Genomic DNA, 27,474 nt, shown 5'->3' with positions numbered 1-27,474 from the left:
TTATCAAACTGCAGTTTGTCAGGCACTAGAGCAAGCATGGGTGCAGCATAATCAATCAGAGACCTAATATATGAGAGATACATCATTTTGACAATTCTCACATTTGCACCATAGCTTGGATGGTAGCCTGCCCCAGCCTGGAGAGCACGGAGCCTCTCTACATTGGCGACCCAGTCTGGCTATAACATTGCGGTACAGTGGAACTTAAAGACCAAGGTGTTTGTATCTTGTTACAAAGTCGAGCAGAGAGCCATCATGCAACTGCATTTTGCGAACGGCCCCACCCCGTCTGGGTGGACGTCGGTTCAGGATCTTTGTTTTCTCTACTGAGATTACCGAGCCTAGTTTCTGACATGTGTACAATACAGAGTTCAGAACATTTTGGGTGTTGGTATACCCATTGGTGTGGATCAGTATATCATCCGTCAAACATTATTTGCTTAGCTAAACGAACTAGAGGGTTCAGTTCCTGAACCGATTATGTGCCTCTGTAATCCTTTACACCACCGCCCATGGGATGGGTATGGGGTGCATAATAAAGAAAGAAATTGAATTGCAGTTTGTCAGTCCTAAGACAGCCATTATATTATAATGTACTGACATTATGAATGACTTTCCTCAATGTAATAATCAATCTGAAACATGGAAATCTCTAGAACACTCGCTTTACAGGAACACAAACAAGTGAAATATTTATATATTTAATATAAAATTCAAACATGAAAGTAGGCCTCACATGAAATTAAAACTTTGTCAATTGAATATTCATTTACAAACAACTGAACTACTCGAGTTATTTAAAAAAAACAATTGGCTGGTCCACATAAAACCAGCTTGTCTTTTAAGCCTTCAGATTTGTGAACAAAAAATATTTGGCCAAGGTCCACAGATCATTACAAATCAACCTGTCCTCTTAAAAAGAACGTCACTTTTGGCCGTTTGCCCGTATGGCTGAAAGTGGACGTAATTTGAAAATTAAAAAAAAATGAAAATAAATTTGGGATTTATTTTTCAACAACGGTAAGTTAGGGGTCCTCTGATAGGTTAGGTTGACAGGAAATTCTCATAAAGTTTCAAAACGTTATGAAAAACCTTAGTTGAACGTATCCTCTCCTAACCTGTCCGTGTAAGCCGGACGACTCAAACGGAAACAGAACAGTACTTCACTTTTGTGAGTCTCTTTTCATTTCAAATTACGTCCAAATTTGGCCATAGCGCGCATACAAGCCAAAAGTGACGTTATTTTTAAGACGACTGGTTGTACAAATGGCTCTGTAAGCTTACTTTGGTGCTGCCATATACATAATATATATTCAAATATACATTCTCATGACAAAAATAGTGTTTTGCACTATCATTCAGACTTTCTTTTACAATTGGTGTTTTACTTGCTAAAAACAGATGAATAAATCTAGCTGTCTGGTTACAATTACCATAAAATTTATATACAGATCTTCCTGGCAAGTTATAACCATACAAGAATACTACATGAATACAACTACCAATAATAAATCTGCCAAAACTTACATTGCTATACAAAATCTGTACAAGAAATGCTTCGTAACTATGGAAGCCTGGAAGATGTTGTTGTGTTGATTTAGGGGCGACGACGATCATGGGAAAGGATGCGCCCCGGCTGCCCGAAGCCTGGAAGATGTTTCAGAGCAAAATGTAAACAAAGGAAGCTGTTCTAGATATATATATGACTTGTATGTAATAAATATATATGTATATATATTTCATGAAAACAAAATTAATGCTATGACTTTGAGATTAGAGTACAGCATCACTATTGTGTTCACATCTATTAGAACATGGTTCTTGGTAGGCTTGAATGTGTGACTTACATACCTGTGTAAAGACTATATAGGTGTGAGGATGTGAAACGAGAGAAAGTAGGATGGGTGGGTGGGGGGGGTAATTGAATTACTATACAGTACTTGGGTATTTAGGGGGGGGGGATATGGAGAAATACAATTAACCTGAAGAGTAAGATTGACAGGGATGCTTGTATGTCATGACAATCACCCATGGGGGGGGACCCGCCAAACACACACCGAAACTACGACGTTGGGTACCACGTTCGAACAAGCTTTAACACTTCCTAATCAGTTATAACAACCAATATAGCAAGTTGTAACAACGTTCCAATACGTCATAAACACGTTAAGCCAAGATGTAACAACTTTATTACAAGTTGTAACAAGCGGAAAATAGACAGTTTCGGTTTGTGTTTCCAGGGGAAGCTTTTGGGCATAACACGGCAATGAGAAATGTAAAGATACATGAACACAATATATCTAACACAGTCATTAAAGGTTCTGTATACGGATGAGATAGCAGTGAGGTAAAGTAACTTAATAAGACACTTCTGTTCATAGACAGTTTAAAACACAATGGCTAAGGTCTTATTAATCCATAATAATAATAATGTCACCACCTCTATAAACAAAAAAAGCCGTTAGTATTTTTTAATATTTCCTGCTACTAAATTCACAAACATTGACACATCACTAATGACATTAGTTTGTTAAAGTGTCTCGGGCTGCAGTATAATAGTAGACCTTCCAAAATCCAAATATCATTCTCTATCCAATCTGCATGCGTGAAATCTGGACCCCCCCCCCCCCCAAAAAAAAATTATTGTTTTCTGGGCACTTTTTCCAGATTTTTCTTGCCAGAGAAAAAGGCTCATGAAGAAAATCAATTGGAGCAACGAGATGACTCGATTCTGATGTGCATAGTTGATCAACTACTTTACCTGCACCAGAGTGCATATTGGTTATATATATACATAAAACTTGGACTGGCTTAAGTAGAAGCCTCCACACTTCCTGTGGATTTACTGGAATCCCAGGTTGTATATCATATACTATGTCGTGGTACAGGAGTAAGGTGCACGGCTGGGAGTACCCCAATCCCTGGTTCGAGTCACTTCATTGCTCCAATTGACACACTCATTGATATACTGTATAACGTTAGTGTGATTTCTGTGGGCGTGTGAAGAAAGCACACACCCTCACAGTAGCTCTGGATGACACAGAAATGTCAAGCACTTGCTTTAGAAATGTTTTGCCAAGCTTGTACTGTACTATAGATTATACAAGTCCAGTATTTTGAATAATATTTACAATTAGGAGCAAGATTAGAAAAAAAGGGGGTGGGGGGGGGGGTGGAACACACACGATTCATGGAATTTTACACGACCAACTGAAAATCCGGTTTTAAGCTGTGTAGTATTTTTGCTCGAGAAATATATTTTTGAGGGAAGATCCATTGAACAGAAGGATCCATTATATGGAGTTCTGGATTATGAATGGTACACTGTACAGATAAGTACTTGTCAAGTGCTTTTCTAGGGTCTGCCACCATAATGCAAGGGCAAATTTACTGTCACCTCTGACTGTTAATTAAAAACTGTTCTGTAAGTGTAAAATGTGTTTTGGGTGATCTTACAATGCATACCATTTTTGTTGTTGTGTGCGATGCTGCAATTCATTAATGATTGGATATTTATAAAATTAAATATGTCTACAGTACATCTTGTATCACAAAATTCACTGATGTAGTAGGATATAAATGCAACCAGTAATTAACAGCCAGCATGGCCAAACATCAGATGTAAATGTTTATTATATACCGTATTGCAATGTCAATTCACATTATGCACCCACGAAAATTTAAATATACAATTAATCAAGCTTTGATCAGTATACAATTTCATATACAACACAAACTATAATAATACAACATGTCCTCTCAAATGATACACTGGAGATTATACGCTATGATCCCCAACAGACAAAATATGGGGTAATTTATTTGCTCACAAACATTCGTGTTTTCTATGCACTGGCTAAGTTAGGTGGGCATCTTAACATTGTACATTTCAGTACCCTATATTTTATCCGTTTTGGCAACTCAAGAGACGAGCTGAATAATGACGATACATGTGATTAATGATACGAGACATTGGCAGGACCGTGGGTGACAAGACTCGCAAGTTCCTCTCTTTAACCTGGCCACAAAGACGCTGCCACCAGCCACCTTAAGAGAGCTACAAATTTGGAATTGATAATAACAAAATTTTATGCTTATTCTTTAACAATATTGACCTGCTACTGTTAACGCCGTTATATTGCTACTACATCAAACGCCAAATCATTACCAAACATTACATCATACACGTCTCTCAGCCAAATCAGCTTAATGCAAAATACAAAACCCTGGTATGCTCAGCAGTATTCAGGTAGTTTTGTCCAAATGTACATCTTCCTCACACATTTTATATATATTTTCCTCTAACCCTAAACCTATAAGAATACATAGTTCTGTTATACAAAGGAATGCATTTGTTGCAACTATTACACACAACATCTCTCAAACACAGAAAATAGTAGTTTTCCATTTTGCGAAAAAAAGGAGTATAAAATGGGACAATATTTTTCTAGGTAATACACATTATATTTCATCTCACATTTTATTACAATATAAAAGAACAAGAAATAAATTATTTTGACTTAGTATAACTATCATGCTTTATCTGTTAGACTCAAAGCGCCAAATGTCTCCAGTATTTTTGACCCATCCATAGCATTAGTTCTGCACTTTGAGTACCTGCAAGGAATAAAAGAAAACCTTAATCAGCTCAGATTCTACTATACCATTTTTTTTCAAACAATATTAACAGCACTGCAATGCAAAATCTTTAAAAATAGTTCATAAAATCTTAAATGTTTATCTCTTAACCACTTAACTGCGCCAACCAAGTATTCTTGGTCGGCAGGAAACTGCGCCACCCAAGAAAACTCTTTTTGATTTTTCCGTACCCATTTTAAATGTGTGTGCGAAGTTGTGTACGAAATGGACTCTTAGGACCTCCAGTGAGAGGCAGCCATCTTGGAAAAAATTCCCAGAATGCCCTAGGGCTGCTGGCTGGGTTAGTTCTGAGTGAGCAACCATGGTGGCACACGCGCCTCTAGCTCCCAAACACATGTCCGACGCGGTGTTGAAACATAACGCTCTGTCGGTTAAGTTCAAACCTTATTCTTTGAAGAACATAAGGGTCATAATATTGGTGAAGCTAGGCACAATAAGGACCTAACACAAAGGTCAGATGCAAGTGATACAGCGAGCGTTTCCAGTTGTAGCTCAGAGCGTCACTCTTGCAATCCTATGCTATCTCCAATTTATTTAAATGAACTGTTTTCTTCATTCAGTGATAATGCATCTGATAAAGTAGCATAGATGAATGGTGTTAGTGGCTTCTATGGTGATGTTTTCCATGGATACTGTATTTTCAAGAATACCTGAATCTCTTTCTGACAGACACTCTTTGAGGCAAACTGAATCTCTTCCTGTGTGGGACCATACAAAGCGATCTTTTCATCTTTTCAAGACTACCTTACAAACTGATCTTTTCCTATAACATTTCCAATATTACCTTATGCTTTACATGCTTGGCTACATACAATCAACAAGTACTAAAGCCAAGGGTGTATGTGAGTGCGTTATTTGCAAGCACACAGAATGAAGAAACGGGACGCGAAAAATTTTCAGTACCCGTTGCAACGAGAGCAAAGTCGCGCTGTGCACCAATGACTACTTCGTGTGTAATACAGTGTGTTACTGTGTAAATAGTGTGTGAAACTGAACATATTGTAACTTTAGTGAATATTTAACAAGTAATATTGCGACAATAAACATGTATTGTGGACACAATACATATTACTGACACATGTATCACAGTTCCACAGAACATTATGAACGTTCTACTGTATACATACTGTAAAGGACACAAATATGCATCATATACGATAAAAAAGCAAATAAAACCGCATTGGAAATACATAGAACAAATAATTGAAATTATATTTGTGGCAACACCCGGTGCTTGAATGGCCCGCGTGACCGTGTCTGGGAGATTCATGCACAGGCGACCAGGCCCTGATGACGTCACAGCGCACCTTGTTCATGTCCCCACAGCCAAAGTAAGTGAAATTTGGTATTTATTTTTACATAGACATGTTCAGGGAAGGGAATTTATCTTTTTACGAAGAAAAAAGAATTTTTTGGGAACGCTATTTCATGCGCACAGGGGGAATTTCACAATAAACTCGGTGCAGCACGTTGGTTAATATTATTCTCTCAGTATAGCATATGATCTTCATCATATTAGAATACAGTATAGGTTTTCAGTATAGTTTACTGTTAAAAAAATTGTCAATAGGGCATTTGAAATATGCCACAAATTTACACCAAAAAAATTATAACTCTAAATGTATAAAGTTTATAAAAAATCCATTCTGAAGGGATTGTAGAACAGACAGCTGAGCACACTGCCAAAATAATGAGAATTGGTCAAAAACTGGAATTTTAGAAGCCACTCAAAGTTGAAACTCTAGTTTCAGAGAGAACTGAAGTTGAAGTTATCAATTATGAATAAAGATAGTTTTATTTTGTTAATTTAATAGTATGTTTTAATAAACATTGTTTGGCATTCGAACTCGAATATGTGAAAGTTGTTGACCAATGTGTTGAAATGAAGTCAAGAAAAAATAACCCCCAAAAAACACAAACTATAGGGGTAAATAGGGAATTTAGATTTATATATTTAGATTTTTAGATTTATATTTAGATTTAAATAGGGAGAATAGATTTAGGGAATATATTTAGGGTCTACTTTATATAGGTGAAAAAGCCCTAATATGGTCCCCTAATCATCAAAACAACCTAAAGAGACAAAGAAAATAGTTTGAAATCAGAAACAAATCGGCCAAAAAAAATTAAAAGTTCCAAGTTTTGCGAGTTGTGGCCGATTTATTTGTTGACCGTTTTCATTCCATCTTCTTGAGGTTATCTTGAGATGATTTCGGGGCTTTTTAGTGTCCCCGCGGCCCGGTCCTCGACCAGGCCTCCACCCCCAGGAAGCAGCCCGTGACAGCTGACTAATACCCAGGTACCTATTTACTGCTAGGTAACAGGGGCATAGGGTGAAAGAAACTCTGCCCATTGTTTCTCGCCGGCGCCTGGGATCGAACCCAGGACCACAGGATCACAAGCCCCGCGTGCTGTCCGCTCGGCCGACCGGCTCCCTAAATCTTCACATAGTTATGGAAACATATGCATTCTCCAAGATGTAAAGATTACAACAAAATCATATAATAAACAAAGGAGAAAAACACATCTTAAAAAAAAAAAATCCAATAAAAACAAATCCATTTAAAAAAATATTTTGGGGACATTGATGAAAGAAACATGTATTTACATTGGACAATGTATTTGATATATAACAAAGTAAATCATAATAACATAGTTATTCATTATTATTTGTGTTATTATGTATTACTCGGCAATGATATAAAGGCGCCAATTGCATATCCACTTTGTGGACTTTTGGAACAGGTGCTTGCATCTCTATTACTACATAATCCTTCAGTTCCAGTTATTAGGAGCTGTTCTCCTTATCAACAAAACGTTCTTATTTTTAAAAAATTTGTCTAAAATCAATTTCTGAAAATATTTTTATGAAAGTTTCTCGACACTGAAGCCAAAAAGTTGGAGATTTGTTTAACATTTTTAAGTTATTTTTACACAATTTGAATATTTTTCGCTACCAGGGCCCCCAATATGTAATTACCTAAGTGTATTTACCTAAGTGTAGTTACAGGATGAGAGCTACGCTCGTGGTGTCCCGTCTTCCCAGCACTCTTTGTCATATAACGCTTTGAAACTACTGACGGTCTTGGCCTCCACCACCTTCTCACTTAACTTGTTCCAACCGTCTACCACTCTATTTGCGAAGGTGAATTTTCTTATATTTCTTCGGCATCTGTGTTTAGCTAGTTTAAATCTATGACCTCTTGTTCGTGAAGTGCCAGGTCTCAGGAATCCTTCCCTGTCGATTTTATCAATTCCTGTTACTATTTTGTACGTAGTGATCATATCACCTCTTTTTCTTCTGTCTTCTAGTTTTGGCATGTTTAATGCTTCCAACCTCTCCTCGTAGCTCTTGCCCTTCAGTTCTGGGAGCCACTTAGTAGCATGTCTTTGCACCTTTTCCAGCTTGTTGATGTGCTTCTTAAGATATGGGCACCACACAACAACTGCATATTCTAGCTTTGGCCTAACAAAAGTCATGAACAATTTCTTTAGTATATCGCCATCCATGTATTTAAATGCAATTCTGAAGTTAGAAAGCATCGCATAGGCTCCTTGCACAATATTCTTTATGTGGTCCTCAGGTGATAGTTTTCTATCTAGAACCACCCCTAGATCTTTTTCTTTATCAGAATTCTTTAAAGATTTCTCACATAATATATAGGTTGTATGGGGTCTATGTTCTCCTATTCCACATTCCATAACATGACATTTATTAACATTAAATTCCATTTGCCAGGTGGTGCTCCATATACTTATTTTGTCCAGGTCTTCTTGAAGGGCATGACAATCATCTAAATTTCTTATCCTTCCTATTATCTTAGCATCATCAGCAAACATGTTCATATAATTCTGTATACCAACTGGTAGATCATTTATGTACACAATAAACATCACTGGTGCAAGAACTGAACCCTGTGGTACTCCACTTGTGACATTTCTCCATTCCGATACATTGCCTCTGATTACTGCCCTCATTTTTCTATCAGTCAGAAAATTTTTCATCCATGATAGAAGCTTACCTGTCACCCCTCCAATATTTTCCAGTTTCCAGAACAACCTCTTATGTGGAACTCTGTCGAAAGCCTTTTTTAGGTCCAGATAGATGCAGTCAACCCAGCCATCTCTTTCCTGTAATATCTCTGTGGCCCGATCATAGAAACTGAGTAAATTCGATACACAGGATCTTCCTGATCGAAAACCATACTGTCTGTCTGATATTATATCATTTCTCTCCAGGTGTTCTACCCATTTAGTTTTGATTAGCTTTTCCAATACTTTCACTATTACACTTGTCAATGATACAGGTCTATAATTGAGGGGGTCTTCCCTGCTGCCACTTTTGTAGATTAGAACTATGTTAGCCTGTTTCCACACGTCTGCTACGATTCCTGTACACAGGGATGCCTGAAAGATCAGGTGAAGTGGAATGCTGAGCTCAGATGCACATTCTCTCAGAACCCATGGTGAAACGCCATCTGGGCCAGCTGCTTTGTTCCTCCCGAGCTCCTTTAGCATATTTTCCACTTCATCTCTAGACACCTCTATCCGCTCTATGTTGTTCTCTGGAATGTGCGGTAATATGCGCGGTCTAAGGGTTAAAGGCCCAAGACTTTTCAACACACTCCCGCTATTGAACATTTAAGGGGAATAACTGGCTGACCTCTGTGTTCAAAAGAGAATTTGACAAACAACTCCAAAGGATACCTGATCAACCAGGCCGACTCATACATCGGGCTGCGAGCAGCCACGTCAAACAGCCTGGTTGACCAGACCACCAACCAGGCCATGGGGACATTGATCCTCAGAACCTTAAAAAGGTAACCAAAAGATATAATAATGAATGTATTAAGGCTTATAAAGAAGTGGAAAAATTTGTGAGCACCCTGAACTATTCACCTCTCATCCTACTCTTCCACTCATTATTCTCTCCCTAGTTTCAAATTTCATGCTCCCATTTTTATCCAACACTACTTCCAAGTATTTAAAATATTCTACCTCCCAATATATCTGACCACACTTTTAGCCTACAGTTCAAATACGATGTCTTGCCACTCTATAAGGATCTACAATATCAACAACATCCAACATACCATTCCATTCTCTCAAACATAATATTAAGAAAATCTTTGGAATGGGATGGTAGGATCGAGTTAGATTCCTGGGTCATCCCAGATATGCACCTTAACCCATGGACCTCGGTCCTAGTAGGTTTGCTTGAGCCAACTACGAATTAGGAAGCACCAAGCTGGCTCTCGTTAAAATGCAACTCGTTCACACTTAACATCTCTCTCACCATTAATAAAATTTACTTTCTACTGTTCTCTCCACTCTAAATTTATTTAATTTATATTAAATCCACACACAATTCCACACCCATTCCCTCACTAACTACATTCCTGTTCTGCCTGATTTCCTTCCACCCCCAGACAGTAATTCTGGCTAGTAGTAAACCAAGACACACCAGTATCCCAGGAAGGTACAGTGTTCATGTTGCTTTACTGCCTGCTAAATCAGAAAGATTATCTGGAAACTGGGGAAGCTCTTAACATGTACTAAAAATTTGCTTGGCCAACTCCCTTTTAAACTTCAACTTTATGCCTAAAATGCAACAAATGGCTCACCTGTCTGCAATTTCCTTAAGTGCCCACGTTGCTAGCTGCTGAGTCTCCTTTTTCTTCTGAGCGCTACACTTTGGTGACGACGAGACTTGAGTACAACTCTGTGGGTCACAAATATATCATTCAATTAATGCCTTCTCAAAACAGCTGTGAGTAATTATAAAAAAAAAAAAGGCAGCAAGCTTGGAAAGCTAAAACAGCAGCAAAATGCACACACACAGGTCTATGCTTATTACATTATTGCATATGTTTTCCTTAACCAAAAATTATCATCAAATGCCATTTTATTTAGAGAATACCTAACACAAATTAAAAACTTACCAGGAAGAGACCATAAAGGGCACGCACATTACTGGGGTTCAATTTGGCTGCCTGACCGAAGTAGCTCCGAGCTATCTCCATATTATCGAGGCCTCCCTGAAACACAAAGGTATTTTTAAATATTGTACTTAAGTATTGTTGGCCACTCACTTAACAAAGAAAAAAACATAATATAAACCTGTATCTTAGCATGGGACATTGTGTAAAGGGTCAATCAATGAAAGCCAAATTCTACTAAAAATGGATCACATAGTCACTTTGAAATATTGTTGGCAATCTTGCAGCAAAAAAACAAGTGCATTCAGTGCTATGAAAGTGATGCAAAGGTTGTTTATAGCTAATTAGAATAATGGTAGGATGCAATTTGTAAATTGAAGTAGACATATACAAGATACACAGTTTATAGTTATAGGACAAAGCTCTGAAAAGTTATCAGTGCACTGGTTGCTTGTGGAGTGTCCCGTAGAGAACAGTGATTTGGCACAAAGACTAAACAGCAAACTTCACACTGACACCTTAAGGAGTCTTAATGTAATATTATCATAAAGAGATAAATGTAAACTTGAGCCCCTACCTAATCTAAGGATTACAAATACATTATATACAGGGCACTGCTCTATTAAAGTACAAACCAAAGGGAAATGGTGATCAAACGAGTACAATAGCACATTTTAATTTATACAGGTATGAGTATCTTTTTGTCCATATACCATTCATTAACCAGGTACCAAGGCATGTTCGGTACTATGCTACTGTATTGTCAACCCAGCCATGTTAATACACAATTGCCTTATAATTCTTCAGGACCTCTGCTACTGTAATACTATATTACTCTTCAATACAATCTTATCATTTCAAGCATCTATGTTCCTACAACCAACAATTACTGTACTTTGACCACCTACTCTCGGCTCCCTTGCCTTTCATGCAAAAAAATGAGAATAGATAAAACATTAATTGGTAATTACAGGTGTATATTATACAGAAACCAATAATTAAAAAACAAAACAAAAATTACACCTCTAATTTGAAAGTAATAATTAATTCCAAATGCGAGATGTGGTTCTTAAACCTATGGCAGGCAGGGGTAGATGAGCATTATGGAGTAATGGCTTAAATGGAGTTGGCCATTCTAAAATGAAAGGGTATGGTAAAATCAGGTCTCAAAAAGAATCAACAAAGCTTATTTTCTGTTTGTTAAGCACTTAATACATTGTTAGGTTAGGATTTATTAGCTTCTTCTTGAGGTTATCTCGATGATTTCGGGGCTTTTAGTGTCCCCGCGGCCCGGTCCTCGACCAGGCCTCCACCCCCAGGAAGCAGCCCGTGACAGCTGACTGACACCCAGGTACCTATTTTACTGCTAGGTAACAGGGGCATAGGATGAAAGAAACTCTGCCCATTGTTTCTCGCCGGTGCCTGGGATCGAACCCAGGATCACAAGTCCAGCGTGCTGTCCGCTCAGCCGACCGGCTCAAGCCTTTGGGCTGGGCAAAGTTTTAAAATCCAAATGGCAAATTGTCTTGTGTACAATGAGACTTGTATCCAAAATAAAGCCCTTCTAGAGTGCTATTTCAGTGTCTGATGACAGGTACAGTAATACTGTAACTGCTTGTTTGGTTAGATCATCAATTAGGAAAAGATGTGCTCAACTTCCAAAGTAACCCCGGTATAGTGGATAATCAGAGTATACCTGGATTGAGTTCTGGGAGAAGTTCTACTCTGTAAGCCCAGCCTGGGACCAGGCTTGACTTGAGACCTTGGTCTTAAAGGTTGCTACACACAGAAATCACAATAACGTGATGTATCAAATGACAATGCTCAGTCGATTAAGGCAGCGTTTGGGATACGGCCCTTGTGGATTTGTTCATTTAAAGGTTGTTGCTTGGAGTGACCCACAGGTCCACGCATCCACTATAGCTCGGTTGGTCCGGCACTTGCAGAATTCCACTTTTGTTATGGCAATATTTCTTGTACTGTACTTACCAGAAGGATATTTAACAGCTGTAGACCTCTGAATGTTCATACTGATTGTTCTCTGATTGTGCCTAAGGCAAGGTACCTTTACTCTTCACTGGCCTCCTCCTGCATTTTTTTTTTCTCATATCATTTGCTCCAGTACATTATTTTACTGTACAAATTTGGGACCTGGCCCTTCAGTATTCTCCATGTACAATATATGTTATTTCATATGCTTCTCGTTTCCTTTCGCAAGTACATTTAGAGCTTTGAGATTGTCCTAATAATTTAAGTGCTTTATCATGTCTATGCATGCTGTATATCCTATATTCCCTCCATTTCAGCAATCGCATATGTTCTGAAGGAAAAGTATCAAACTGTATTTAAGGCAGGACAGCACAAGTGATTTGACTAGTATGGGCATTATCATGGGATCCCTGAATTTGAAGGTTCTTGTAATCCATCCTATTATTTTTCTGGCTGATGCAATACTTGCTTGGTTATGCTCCCTGAACATTAGGTCATCAGACATCATTATTCCCAGATCTTTTACATGATGCTTTCCTACTATGGGCAGATTTGATTGTTTTGTTTTACCCTGTATTTTGTTTGTCTAATTAATTATCAGGGGGAAAGCACCAAGCCATTACGACTTTATAGCACTGGGAAGGGGTCAGGATAAGGATTTGGGATGGGACTGGGGGAAGGAATGGTGCCCAACCACTTGGACGGTCGGGGATTGATCCCGACCTGCATGAAGCGAGACCGTCGCTCTACCGTCCAGCCCAAGTGGTTGGACTTTGTTTGTCTAAACCATACCTAAGTACCTGCAATTTATCACTGTTAAACATCACGTTATTTTCTGCTTCCCAATCAAAAACTTTATTAATATCAGCATACTTTTAAATGTCTTTTACAAAAGTAATTTTAATGTTGATTTCTGTCATCTGCAAAATATGACACAAAGCTGTAATTTGTATGCCTGTCTATGACTGATATGAGAATAAGGAAAATCAGCGGTGCAAGGACTGTGCCCCCAGATCTTTTCAATGTGCTTGATCTCTTATTTAATTGACTGTTGCTCTTTGCATTCTGTTTGACATAAATTTGAATATCCATCACCCCTACTTTACCTGCTATTTCTATTGATCCTATTTTATGGGCTATCACTCCATCTTGAGGTTATCTTGAGATGATTTCGGGGCTTTTTAGTGTCCCCGCGGCCCGGTCCTCGACCAGGCCTCCACCCCCAGGAAGCAGCCCGTGACAGCTAACACCCAAGTACCTATTTTACTGCTAGGTAACAGGGGAGGTCACATTTGTCACATTTGTCAAATGTCTTTGCAAAATCTATGTACTGTATACCACATCTGTATCCTGTTTTTCTTCTAATGCGTCAGTAATTTTGTCATGTAGTTTAGTAACGGTGAATGGCATGATCCTTCTCACTCTAAATCCAAGTTGACCTGGGTTGTGGAGGTCATTTGTCAACATAAAACTAGAGATCTGACTGCTAATCACACACTCAAAAATTGTTATGGGACAATAGTGTGACTGGTCTATAATTTTTAATCAATGCCTTGTTCTCTCCACTATGTAGGGAAGTTATATCTGTTGATTTAAGTGCTTTTGTTATCTCCCCAGTACCAAAGATTTTTCCTCCACACTACATGGAGTGCTTGTGCTACTTACACTTTTCATTTCTTTATAAATAATTTTGTGGAACCTCGGTGAACGAATTTAACTTAAGCCATTCCAATGCAACTTAACTCAAATATTCACACACCAAATCAAATTTTTCCATAAGAAATAATGTAAATTTAACTAATCAGTTCCATTCACCCAAAAATTTGAATTTAAAAATACATTTTGTACAGACTACTACTCATTTTTTCCATACATAAAACAATAAGGAATAAATATAAACTATATTTAAAATAAATGAACATTTAACTGCACTTTACTGGGAACTCTTGTTGGCATGTGGAAGATCGTAAGGGGGAGGAGGGGGGGGGGGAGGAGGTGGTGGTGGTGTTAGTGTTTGGATGAGGAGTCCCCCTTCCATTTTCCTTCCCCCTTCCCTCACCTTCCTTCCATGGGGCCTCGTAGCCTGGTGGATAGCGCGCAGGACTCGTAATTCTGTGGCGCGGGTTCGATTCCCGCACGAGGCAGAAACAAATGGGCAAAGTTTCTTTCACCCTGAATGCCCCTGTTACCTAGCAGTAAAATAGGTACCTGGGAGTTAGTCAGCTGTCACGGGCTGCTTCCTGGGGGTGGAGGCCTGGTCGAGGACCGGGCCGCGGGGACACTAAAAAGCCCCGAAATCATCTCAAGATAACTCATCTCAAGATAACCATTATAACATTAGGCAGTGATGTTATAATTCTGGGGTACTGTACTCTCTCTCCTCCGTTATATAGGCATACCACTAGGACCTGCTTGTGGCTCATTGATTGTTTGTCCCACTCAGAATCCGACTAAAGACACTTGTTTTTGTGTCTTTGTGTTTCAACAATTGTCTGTAGTGAGACTCTACTTTGTCATTAAAAAAGGATAACATAATGATTTGCTAGAGCAAAACTTTGCAGTTCTTCCCATACTGCACATATTTTCTTAATTAATGAGGAAGGGACATCCTCTACTGCCTCCTCCTCACCTAATGAAGTTTCTTCAGCTGTCTCTTGTTGGTGCTCCTTGTGAAGGGCTAGGAGTTCTTCGGTGGTCAGTTCTAACTCCTCCACATCAGCACAATCCAACTCCAAGCCCAATCTTAGGCCCAGAGAAACAATTTCCTCAACAAGAGGCACAGCAGGTTCAGATTCCTCGGCCGACTGGCTCAACGGAGCCGGTCGGCCGAGTGGACAGCACGCTGAACTTGTGATCCTGGGTTCGATCCCAGGCGCCGGCGAGAAACAATGGGCAGAGTTTCTTTCACCCTATGCCCCTGTTACCTAGCAGTAAAATAGGTACCTGGGTGTTAGCCAGCTGTCACGGGCTGCCTCCTGGGGTGGAGGCCTGGTCGAGGACCGGGTCACGGGGACACTAAAGCCCCAAAATCATCTCAAGATAATCTCAAGATAATCAAACCCCTCAATGTCTTGTTCTATTGCTATTTGCTATCTTAAACTGGGCAGGTTGAAGTCTCCAAGGAAGATAATATCAAGTATTGGGTTTGCCAGATTATCGAGTCTAAGCTGTATTTTGTCTATCTGTTCTGTGAATTCCTCAACCATTGCATCTGGTGGTCTGTATTTTAGAATAATAACTAGGTTTATTTTCTCAATTTATACTCAAAGTAATTCTACCACTTTGTTTGTAGTTAAGGAGCTTTGAGCATACACGGTCCTTTCGAATATATAGAATATATAGACCTACTTCTCTATGTGACCTATTAACCCTATCACATCTATATACATTATATTCTCATATCCAGATCTCACTGTCCATGAATTCCCCTGCATGGGTTTCTGTGAAAGCTCCAAATACTGTGTATTTGCTTCTGGGAGGACTTTTATGAACAGTACTTTGTTTTTGCCTTTGCTTTTAGTCCCTGTATGTTGGAAATGGTGAATGAGGCTACTCTATTTAGTGTATTTTGACTAGGGGAGTTTTCAGCAAGGTCCGTTATACGTGGACATATTGGATTTGTTCTGACCAGTACTGGTTATTGCAGTGTTGTTGCTTGTCATAGTTGTAGCTCTGTTGTGGGGCGCAATGGTAACTGTGACTCTGGTATGCAAATGATTCTTTCAGCAAGTTCCAGTACCAAGCATTCCCTGTTCCACCTACTAAAACCTTATTCTTATGGATCTAAAAAAATTACTTGACTTTTCTCCATAGCCATTTTCTTGTTTGCCACTCTTTATTGTGTAGTATTTTGTGTCTTTCACATGAAACACTGGGCAGCTGAGGTCATAGCATTTTGCTTCCTCAAGTGAGGTTTTGCACATGTCTGGATGGAAATAACTGCATGTTGATCTAAAATGACATTTTCCCTTTAGGTATACTGTATTTAGACATTTTCTGGGATGAGGGTAAGTGCATTCTAATCCCTTTCCTTCTCCAGAATATCTATGCCTGCAAGTGCCCTTTACAGAGAGTTAGCATATATCTGTCTTTCTGGTCTTTCTCTCTATTGAGGTCTGTTGTGGTGTCTGTACCTATCAAGCTGTCAGTGCTGTCTGTTTAACCTGTCCTCCTACAAAGAACGTCGCTTTTCGTTTGTATGCGTTATACAAGGCCAAAAAGTGTCGTACTAGAAAATGGAAGAGGCTCGGGAAAGTGACATACTCTCCCGTTTTCTGTTTGGGTCCTCTGGTAGGTTAGGAGAGAACAGTTTAACTGACTTGTGTTCTTGACGTTGGGAAACCTTAGGAGGACGGGCTGGGATCAGATTCACGAAAGCACTTACGCAAGCACTTACGAACCTGTACATCTTTTCTCAATCTTTGGCGGCTTTGTTTACAATTATTAAACAGTTAATGAGCTCCGAAGCACCAGGAGGCTGTTTATAACAATAACAACAGTTGATTGGGAAGTTTTCATGCTTGTAAACTGTTTAATAAATGTAACTAAAGCCGTCAAAGATTGAGGAAAGATGTATACGTTCGTAAGTGCTTGCGTAAGTGCTTTCGTGAATCTGGCCCCTGGTCTGTTACACTTAACTGTCTACTCGCATTTTTATTCAGATGCACTAAATCGGAATTTACAATTTCCCGAACTTGTACTCCAGCCACAGGAAAGAGTATGATGCACCACTGGCCAGAACAAATTAGGCATCAATAACGAAGGGCCCCTTCAGAAGAACAAAGCTAAATTTTTAGCAAAATATGACAGAATGCAGGCGATGAGTCACAATAACGTGGCTGAAGGCCAAAGAGAAGGCCACAATCGACTTGAGAATGGTCCAGGACGGACCGAAACGTCGTCGTTCCTTCAACTTCTAGTGTGTGGTCTGGTCAATATGACAGAATGCTAAAGGTGAAGAGATCCCAATAGTGGTGGCACCTGCATTATTATATTTCATTACCAGATCTCACCCTAAGTCTGAATTACACCTAGAACGTGGCCTAAGTCAATCAAGCCTTATTGGTTGTAACAAAGTCAATCAAGCCTTAACACAAACCACTGAATGATAAATTACAAATAATGTACCACACCGTCCATTCATGTATTTTCATTAAATATTAATACTGCCACAAATTTTACACAATATATACAGTATCTTTGTATCAAGAAAAACATTGTGCTGAATGATAAATGTTTAATTTAATTATATTAATGCAAACTGTCATTCAGTAACAAAAAAAACATCATATTACAATCAGGCTTTGCCCTTCTAGATGTTATCTTACCTGTGTGTACTTAATTTCTGCATATCTGGTATAGAAGAGATGGTTGTGCGGATTCGTCAGTATTAATTCCTCCATACAGAAGGCAGCTTTACTGTAGTCGCCTTCCTTTAAGTATAGATCACACAGCTCTTGCCATGCCTCGCCATCAGACATAAAACTGTCAAGGAAAATGTGATCATTTTAATATATTTTATCATTAAATGAAGTTACATTTATTCATTGTAATTATCTCAGTTGTTGTGGGTTCAAAACAATGAAAACATCAGTTGGTTATCAGAGGAAAATGATTTATCCCTTTCCAGTTTCCACAACTCAAGTTCCAACTGTAACTTGAGTTGTGGAAACTCAAGTTGAGAATCTTCATTTTTTCATATTTATGAAAGAGCTTGACTTTGGGTAAACACATTTATTTGTTAAAATTTGGTAGGTGCAAGGGTTATTCATGTGTAAACTCATGAAATCTGATGGGCAATTCTAAATAAATAATTGACTATGAGAAGTGTAAATTAATTATAAAGATATTGAGATGCAATGCTTGAATTCAATCAAGATTGTAATTCAGAATACAATACTGGGGCCTCTTAAATTATTTAATTTTATTAAATGTAATTAATTTGGACACTTTTTTCTAAATAAGTAAAATTAAATTATATAAGTACTGTATAAACAAAGAAAAAACAAAAAATTACATTATATTTACAAGCAAATTTTGTTTAAATAATTCAAATTTACTTCTTAAATGTGGAATTTTGTTAAATTTGTTATGTTGATGCATATATTGTAAAGAACAATGTATTTATAAGATTTATAAGTTTATGCAGATGAGGAGTCACAATAACGTGGCTGAAATAAGTTGACCAAACCACACACTAGAAAGTGAAGGGACGACGACGTTTCGGTCCGTCCCTGGATAACTTAACATATGGTCCCTTAACTTAACTCAAGTCAATTTATGAGCTTAATCTAGTATGAAAACCTAGAATAATCTTAAAATAGCAACTAACACTTTAAGATATTCAGTAAGTTCTTTGATGGCTTCAGGGATCCTCCCTTGGCCCCGCAACACTGCAACTTTTCGTTTCCGCGCTGTTGAATTGGTTTCGTCTTGGCGGATAATACTGTCGTACACATCCATGGCCTCATCAAATCTGCAAAGAAAAATTTATAAAGCTGTAACAGGTAAATAAATGTAAGTAGTCAGGGATCCATCGGCATGTACTTGGAGGGCACAAATTTGCACCAAAATTGTAATTGCTTGAGTGTACTGGGCGCAATTCCTTAACTGTAGCCTCTGTTTAACTCAACAGTAAAATGGGTACTTGGTTGTAACAACGATTCTTTGCGGCGGGGATCGTATTCCAGGGACCTGCCCGAAATGCTACGCGTACTAGGGGCTGTACAAGAATGTAACAACTTTTGTATAAATCTCAAAAAAAGAAAAAAAAAAAAAGTGTTGTATTTTCAATATATTTATAAATGAATTTTTAAAATGTAAATTAAAATGAAATAAGAATAGAGGTTTCATGCTGTACGATAATGTAGGATTTATCAGCGCTACATCTGGTAATGAACGACATTCGGTCTAGCTCAGTCACTCCATCAGCCCAGTGTTTAGTATTTACAGTAAGTGAGGGTGGTGTCACATGTTGCTAGTGGTGCTTAAGTTGCTTAACTTTGTTTACCTTAAGTTGCTATAAGTTTAATTACCCTTTGACAAATAATGGCAATGGAAAGTGAACTAGGGGAAGTATTTGCAATCAATTCTTTGCATCTGACATTAAATAGAAAAAACAGAAATAAAAGGAAAAAGAAGACCTACGCTAGTTTTATCCACTCTACAGAGACGTACAGGCAGGAGCAAAGAATAGTCACACCAGTTTAACTGTGTATCAGAAATGTGAATGTTTAACATTTACATGTTCAAGTAAGGGAGAAATAAGTTTCCCTCAAGATGAGAGAAACTTATCCAGACATACTGGATCTGGAAGAAAGATCCAGACATACTGGATCTGCAGCAGCTGGTATTAAGAGAATCGTGAGCGATCCTAAATTAGTTTTGGTTGGAATTTTTCTCCAAAATAATGCCTCATGTTTACATCATGGTTTCATAGTTTCAGACTAGAAATATTGATGCAGCTAAAGCTAATAACCTCTTTAAAAGCCTTCACTTCTGCAGCTCAGAAATTAAGAGATGAATGTGATACATTTGCACCACTACCTCAGCAAAAGAGAAGAAAATTTAATACAGATAAATCAGTTACTGCAAAGGAAGTTTGTGACGTAATTTTGTGGTAATGCAAAATAAGGTTCAGCTTCACTAATCATTTGGAAGCTAGCAAGTTACTTCCAAGTGAATAATGCGAATTTAAGTGAATAATGCACTTGTAATGTACAAGCAGTTGCAGCCTATTCTATGCTTGAACAAGGCAAACTAAAATCCGAACTTGCTATACTGTACACAGGAGAAGATTTACGTAAATCAGAACCTCATTAACCTGTATGTGATTATGAACGACAATCGTTTACAGTCAACATTTTTAGAAACTCTGAAGCTACTGAAAATTTTAATGACACCTCTAATGACAATGGCAGAAACAGAAAGGTGCTTTTCAACTTTAACTAGAATCAAAACTTATTTTCTCAGTAGAGTACCATGGCAAATAAGAGAATGTCTGCTCTACCAGTGATATCAATTAAAAAAAGAAAAGATAATTAAAACAGAAATGAATGATTTTAATAAACAAGTAATAAACCATTTTGCTACAAAGCCGACGCACTGATTTTCTTTTTGCTTAGTATTAACATAACCATCTCGGCCAGCCATACCTCCATCAACCTGACAGTGACGACTCCTACGGGCCTACAGTACGTTTAAGGTGTATTTTTTGTCTTTCGTTGAATTATTTTTCTTTTTAACTGCTATTATTATACTGTTGTGTGAAGCTTACAGTGACACAGTCCCTCCATTCTATTTTTCCTCGAGCCACCACTGAAGTTAAGGTCAACATTCTACCAAAACTACTCTTTTTAAAGTTACCGTGCTCTAAGCCTGTATAAATTTTATTTACCGATACAATACAGTAAAGCTTACATAAAAAAAATTTCAACCAAAATACTGTAGTGACTGAAAAAGGCTAAACAAAACAAGACTTACCTTTCTAGAGCTTCTAGCCTCATGGCTTTCAGTTTCCGCACTCTTAACGAACCTGGGAACCGTTCATTGAGAGCCACTAAACTATGCTCTGCTACATCCAAGCGGTAACAATCCAAACCAGCTATGACAACTTGCTCCTCCACCATCCAACCTGTCAACAGTGTCATATGCTCGGGGTCACTATGGCCATTCATGGATCATACACATCTCAAAGGTTACATTCGAGCCCGAATAATTTTCTAGTCAGAAAAGCAAGATGTGTTACTTTAAAATATATAGTACACAAAAACAATGCTCATTTGAACTGACAGCATGATGTCATTTGTTGACCATCAGTCTGTTGTTAATTTTATACAGTATTTGTTGGCATACAAGATGCACCTATTTTACAATGATATTTTGTGGAAAATAAAATTAATACTGTATACAGTATTTCATCATACATTTGTTGAAAGTGACGTTTAAGTGGTTTTGTAGGGGAAATGCATGATTTTGTGCAGGTAAATACAATATATGTTTGGTTGGTAGTGAACCAAAAACATACCTCCGCCTGCCTGTAAATATGGCATTAACTGGTAAACTTGGTCACATACTTTTACATCTTAATAGGCTTCATGCTATTATTACAAAATGTTACTCTATTTTATAAAAAATTAAACCTTAGCCTACAATAAAGATATATTTCAAGTCAATTTAATACAAAGGTTACTTTCCCTATTTAGAAAAAAAAAATTCAAATTTATCTTAAACATTTACATGAATTTGTATTCATTCACGTTAAATTCCAATAGACAGCTTACGCTCATCTCCCAGTTTATGTATGTAGTGCTTGAGGCAGTAATCCCACATGTCTACGACCTCTTCGCTGTGCCGGCTGTTGTCTTCTCGCCATGTCCGTAGCTGGTCTCGCACTTCTGAAGCATTAGTATGCAACATGTTAATTCAAATGCTTTCATCCCCAAGCGCAAAGAAACAAATACACTAATTTTAGAGAATTTAGTAAATAACAACATTTATTTAAAAAAAAATAAAAATCTCAAACTGTGGTAGCTCTCATCCTGTAACTACCTTACCTTGAGGTTACCTTGAGGTGCTTCCGGGGCTTAGCGTCCCCGCGGCCCGGTCATCGACCAGGCCTCCTGGTTGCCGGACTGATCAACCAGGCTGTTGGACGCGGCTGCTCGCAGCCTGACGTATTACCTACACTTAGTAACTAGAGTAACTTAGTAACTACACTTAGATAATTACATGTAAACAGATATATATATGGTGTGACAAACCTCGGCGCCATCTATGATCCAGGTTCCGAGTTAAAACAGTTAACCCTCCTATTAATGATGTTTCCCATCTTAGTCTGCTATTCAGGAAGGTGATGAGTTACTGGTGGCAGAGAAGCAGTGTGTGTGAAGCAGTACACAGGTCGACCTAGGGACTCCTCTGCTGGAGTCATTACCTAAGTGTAGTTACAGGATTAGAGCTACGCTCGTGGTGTCCTGTCTTCCCAACACTGTCATATAACGCTTTGAAATTACTGTAATGATGGTTTTGGCCTCCTCCACCTTCTCATTTAACTTGTTCCAACCGTCTACCACTCTGTTTGCAAAAGTGAATTTTCTTATATTTCTTCGGCAGCCTTGTTTAGTTAGTTTAAATCTACAGTACGACTTCTTGTTCTTGAAGTTTCAGGTCTCGGGAAGTCCTATCAATTTAATAGATTCCCATTACTATTTTGAACGTAGTGATCATATCACCGCTTTTTCTTCTGTCTTCTAGTTTGGCATATTTGATACCTCTAAGCTCTCCTTGTAGCTCTTGTCCTTCAGTTCTGGGAGCCATTTAGTTGCATATCTTTGCACCTTTTCCAGTTTGTTGATGTGCTTCTTAAGGTATAGGCACCATACAACCACTGCATATTCCAGCTTTGGTCTAACAAAGTCATGAACAATTTCTTTAGTATTTCGCCAACGGAAAACATTCAGTTTAGCTGAATGTCTTACCAGGAATGTCCAAAAATACTGGTCATACTAGTACTAGCAAGGATGCTAGTAGAGCACTGGAGCCCTTCAGTTGAGGTATGAGACCCATACTAGTACTAGCAAGGATGCTAGTACAGCACTGGAAGACTTCCCTTTTGAAGCGAGCTAGCGAGTGAGTTAGTGGAGCCCCATATACCCTACAGTTGAGGTATGGGATCCATACTAGTACTAGCAAGGATGCTAGTAGAGCACTGGAACCCTTCAGTTGAGGTATGGGACCCATACTAGTACTAGCAAGGATGCTAGTAGAGCACTGGAAGACTTCCCCTTTTGAAGCGTGCTAGTGAGTGAGCTAGTGGAGCACTGAAAGATTTCACTGTTTGAGCGTGCTAGCAAGGGGACTAGAGGAGCACTGGAAGACTTTACTCTGTGAGCGTGCTAGCGAAAGGGCTAGTGGAGTGCTTGAAGACGTCACCGTGGAAGCTAGCTAGCGTAAGGGCTAGTGTTGCACTGGAAGACCTCATCAGAGTGATGTAAATAGTGTTCCTGACCGTGGAAGCGAGCTAGCGTGAAGGAGGGGGGGGGGCTAATGATGCGATGGAAGATCTCATCAGAGGAGTGTGTATATAGTGGTAGATGTAATTAATAATAAGGAATATTTTTATACTCCATTTTATTTATCTTGCCTTAAACATTACACTGCATTGCAACAGAGGTTAGGGATCTCTGGACTTAAGAAGGATTAGAGCATTTAAAAGAACCCAGTTACAGATAAGGAGTTTGTAACATATGGACATGCCAACAAATACACACAAATATAAACTTACAGATATGCACACACACTCAATAGACATGCCATACTATAAAAAAAATGGGGAATTTGGCCTACCTGGGAAAGATACAGGGCAGAACTGAGTATGAGAGTTAAATGGGGGTGTTCCCGAGACATGACGGCTACAAAAAGTGTGCGAGAGAACAAGAGTAAAAAATATGGGTCACAAATATTTTTCCAAAGTGTTCATTTGTGGATATCCACAATGTTAACATACTGTATGTACTTGTGGGATATATACAGATGTGATGACCAAATTACACATCAGAAGACGAATAAATACAATGTTTCGGTCCATCCTGGACCATTATCAAGTCGTATGTGATGAAGATTAAGCCACCTCTTGGGTGGCTTAATCGTTATCAATCAATCACCTCTTCCAAGGGGGGCTAAAGACAGGCCCAGACACACTTTAAGATGTTACACCACCAAAGACCACATTCGCTCCAAACATCTGCCAAATACGGGCTACTCATACCCATGCCACCTCTTGTGGTGGCTTAATATTCATCAATCAATCTCTCCCCCATTACATATGACTTGATAATAGTCCAGGATGTACCGAAACGTCACTGTTTTTCATCTTCTGGTGTGTGGTTTCATCTTCGCATCTTCAACCACGTTATTGTGACTCATCGTCTGCACATACAGATGTGGTGATTTTTGGTGCCATTTAACACAGCTATGCAGGAAATGGAGATATGTAGAGCCGACCGGCTCCCCGGTCGGCCGAGCGGACAACATGCTGGACTTGTGATCCTGAGTTCGATCCCAGGCGCCGGGAAGAAACAAAGGGCAGAGTTTCTTTCACCCTATGCCCCTGTTACCTAGCAGTAAAATAGGTACCTGGGTGTTAGTCAGCTGTCACAGGCTGCTTCCTGGGGGTGGAGGCCTGGTCGAGGACCGAGCCGCAGGGACACTAAAAGCCCCGAAATCATCTCAAGATAACCTCAAGATGTCAAACACTCAAACACACCATATATACAACACACTACATCTCTCATTTTTGTTAAATTAGATTCAGGTAGGTTTAGATAATTTAGATAGGTTAGGTTACATTAGCATAGGTTAGGTTAATGGTAGCATAAGTTAGGTTAATGGTAGCATAAGTTAGGTTAATGGTAGCATAAGTTAGGTTAATGGTAGCATAAGTTAGGTTAATGTTAGCATAGGTTAGGTTAATGTTAGCATAGGTTAGGTTAATGTTAGCATAGGTTAGGTTAATGTTAGCATAGGTTAGGTTAATGTTAGCATAGGTTAGGTTAATGTTAGCATACGTTAGGTTAATGTAGGTTAGGTTAATATTAGCATAGGTTAGGTTAACATTAGGCATAGTTAGGTCATGTTTGAATAGGCTGACCTAACATTCGCTCACCTAACTTAGTTAAATCCTAATTTAGGTTTTTGTTTAGATTTGCGATTCCGAAAACGGTCAACTGTTTTTTTTTCCTTGAGGTCGTGAACCCTACTCGTAATAGTCTACACTTCCCAGAGGGTCAATCAAATGACGAAAGTGTTCTCAAGCAATCGACTTGAGAATGGTCCAGGACGGACCGAAACGTCGTCGTCCCTTCAATTTCTAGTGTGTGGTCTGGTCAACGACGAAAGTGTCATTAATGCAGGGAAGGCACTCTCCTAAGCCACTGTGGAGGCTGGTAATGATATATGCCCTCCACCACACCGCTCTGTCTAAAAAATAGATGTTTATCCGTCATTCTCAGCTGACAAATGCCGACCGGCACACATGGCTTATTTCTCCAATAATCACGACTCCCGTGGCCTTGTAATACGAGGGATATTATGTGGTTTGCCTTGAAAACCGGTTTCCATCATATCAAATCTTTCCAACTAACCACATTTGGACATTTTAACAGGAAATAACTCTACCTTCCCAGTCAAAGTCAAGCGCCGCCATCTTTGCTCAATTTACCTTCTGCTGTGAGGGCTAACATCTGTCTCAAGTTTATTTATTTATTTATTTATGCATATACAAGAATGTACATAAGGAATGTGAGGATACAATTATGGTAATTACAGTCTTGTAAAGCCACTAGCACGCGCAGCGTTTCGGGCAAGTAACATCATCAACTTTAACTCATATTATAACCAAACTCCCTCCATTATGAAACGTAATTAAATTAAAACTTATTTTAAAAGGTCACTTTTAGATATTTAATCCTAGAAGTGTAGTTATTTGATAATATCAATGAGCTTGTGGAAATGTAAAAGCTGTGTACTCGAGTGATCATATGAGCGTCTCCATGACAACGTTACCATGGCAACGTTTGTAAATAACCTATTGAATGGTGGCCGCTCCTGATGCTATGTCGGATAATAAGATCAATTCCCTGGTGAAATATGACACGCCTGTCCTTGTCACCACAAAAAAGAAAGATGAGAAAGATCAAGTGAGTAATCGACTTCTTTTGTGGCAGGTGTTTCAATTAAATAGGCGTTCTGAATGATTAATTATTTCCTATTATTCATTTCAGTTCAGTTCATGCTTTTTGATCTCAATTATTTGTAAGTCTTGGTTTTTAAGTTTTCCCACATCTTTCCCCCCCCACACACACATACATACATATGTATATGTATACATATATGTATGTATATATTATGTATGTATGTATACATACGACGTATATATGTATATACATACGACGTATATATGTATATACATACGATATGTGTATATATACATATCGTCGTCAGTCCCTGAGGACTGGCTCGATGCTGTTGTCCTCCCTGTTCGGAAACCAGGGTCTCCCGGGTCATCCCCCTAGGACTTCGGCCCTATTGCCCTCACGAGTTGTGTCTGCAAGCTCTTTGAACGTATGGTTAACGTTCGTCTGATGTGGTTCTTAGAGCACTATCACCTCCTTTCCCCTTCTCAATTTGGTTTTCGTAAATGCCGCAGCACAACAGATGTCCTGATGAACTTGGAGGTCTATATTCGTACTGCTTTTGCTGCGAAGACCTCCGTTGTTGCCGTCCTTTTTGACCTGGAAAAGGCTAACGACACTACCTGGCGGTATAATATTCTGTCTCAACTTTATTCTTTTGGCCTTCGTGGGAATCTCCCTCTCTTCCTCCAAAGTTTCCTCTCTCGTCGTTCCTTCCGAGTGAGGCTCAGTACCACTCTCTCTGCCTCTTTTCGGCAATATGAAGGTGTGCCCCAAGGTAGTGTTCTGAGCACTACTCTTTTTCTTGTTGCTCTCAATAGTCTTCTTTCCTCTCTTCCTTCTGACGTCTTCTCCGCTCTCTATGTAGACGATCTCACCCTTTGCTGTCGGGGTGGTGATTTGCCTCTCCTTCAACGGCGGCTTTGACTTGCGATTGATGCCGTGTCGTCTTGGGCTACCGATCATGGCTTAAAGTTCTCTGCGTCTAAGACTCGTGCTATGACTTTTACTCGGAAACGTGCCATTCTTCGTCCCTCTTTGTCTCTTTATGGACATCCCCTTGTGTACAAGGATTCCGCTAAGCTTCTGGGGTTAATCTTTGACACTCGTTTGTCTTGGTCAGCCCATATCTCTTACTTTTGTGCTGAATGCTCTAAGGCCCTTTCCCTCCTTAAGGTTTTGTCCCATACTTCTTG

The 27,474-nt window shown here is 38.9% G+C and overlaps 2 protein-coding genes across 3 annotated transcripts in view; one reads left to right on the top strand and one right to left on the bottom strand.

Moving 5' to 3' along the window:
• LOC123769088 (33 kDa inner dynein arm light chain, axonemal-like) overlaps window positions 1-27,474 on the top strand; it is a 112,447-nt gene that overhangs the window by 72,861 nt on the left and 12,112 nt on the right. The window lies entirely within an intron of this gene.
• On the bottom strand, window positions 1,464-25,819 carry LOC123768921 (ER membrane protein complex subunit 2). 2 transcript variants are annotated; one of them, XM_045759743.2, is made up of 8 exons: window positions 25,764-25,819; window positions 21,869-21,982; window positions 21,069-21,219; window positions 18,919-19,062; window positions 17,915-18,071; window positions 10,602-10,697; window positions 10,284-10,381; window positions 1,464-1,647 (listed from the first exon to the last, which is right to left on the bottom strand). In XM_045759743.2, the coding sequence occupies exons 1-8, from the start codon at window positions 25,789-25,791 to the stop codon at window positions 1,614-1,616; spliced, it is 822 nt and encodes a 273-aa protein (XP_045615699.1). In that variant the 5' UTR covers window positions 25,792-25,819; the 3' UTR covers window positions 1,464-1,613. The 2 variants fall into 2 exon arrangements, with proteins under 2 accessions (XP_045615699.1, XP_045615697.1); XM_045759741.2 differs by lacking the exon at window positions 1,464-1,647 and adding an exon at window positions 3,590-4,617.

Source organism: Procambarus clarkii, chromosome 64 (assembly GCF_040958095.1).
Source record: "Procambarus clarkii isolate CNS0578487 chromosome 64, FALCON_Pclarkii_2.0, whole genome shotgun sequence".
Classification (NCBI taxonomy): domain Eukaryota; kingdom Metazoa; phylum Arthropoda; class Malacostraca; order Decapoda; family Cambaridae; genus Procambarus; species Procambarus clarkii.
The sequence above is the reverse complement of the archived record's forward strand: the minus strand, read 5'-3'. Positions and strand labels throughout refer to the sequence as shown.

Coding starts and splice junctions, on each gene's coding strand:
- LOC123768921 (XM_045759741.2), bottom strand. CDS start 25,791: ATGGCGGCGCTTGACTTTGACTGGGAAG. Junction 21,983..25,763: donor GCTTGACTTTGACTGGGAAG/GTAGAGTTATTT, acceptor CTAATGCTTCAG/AAGTGCGAGACCAGCTACGG. Junction 19,063..21,068: donor AGGCTAGAAGCTCTAGAAAG/GTAAGTCTTGTT, acceptor TTTTCTTTGCAG/ATTTGATGAGGCCATGGATG.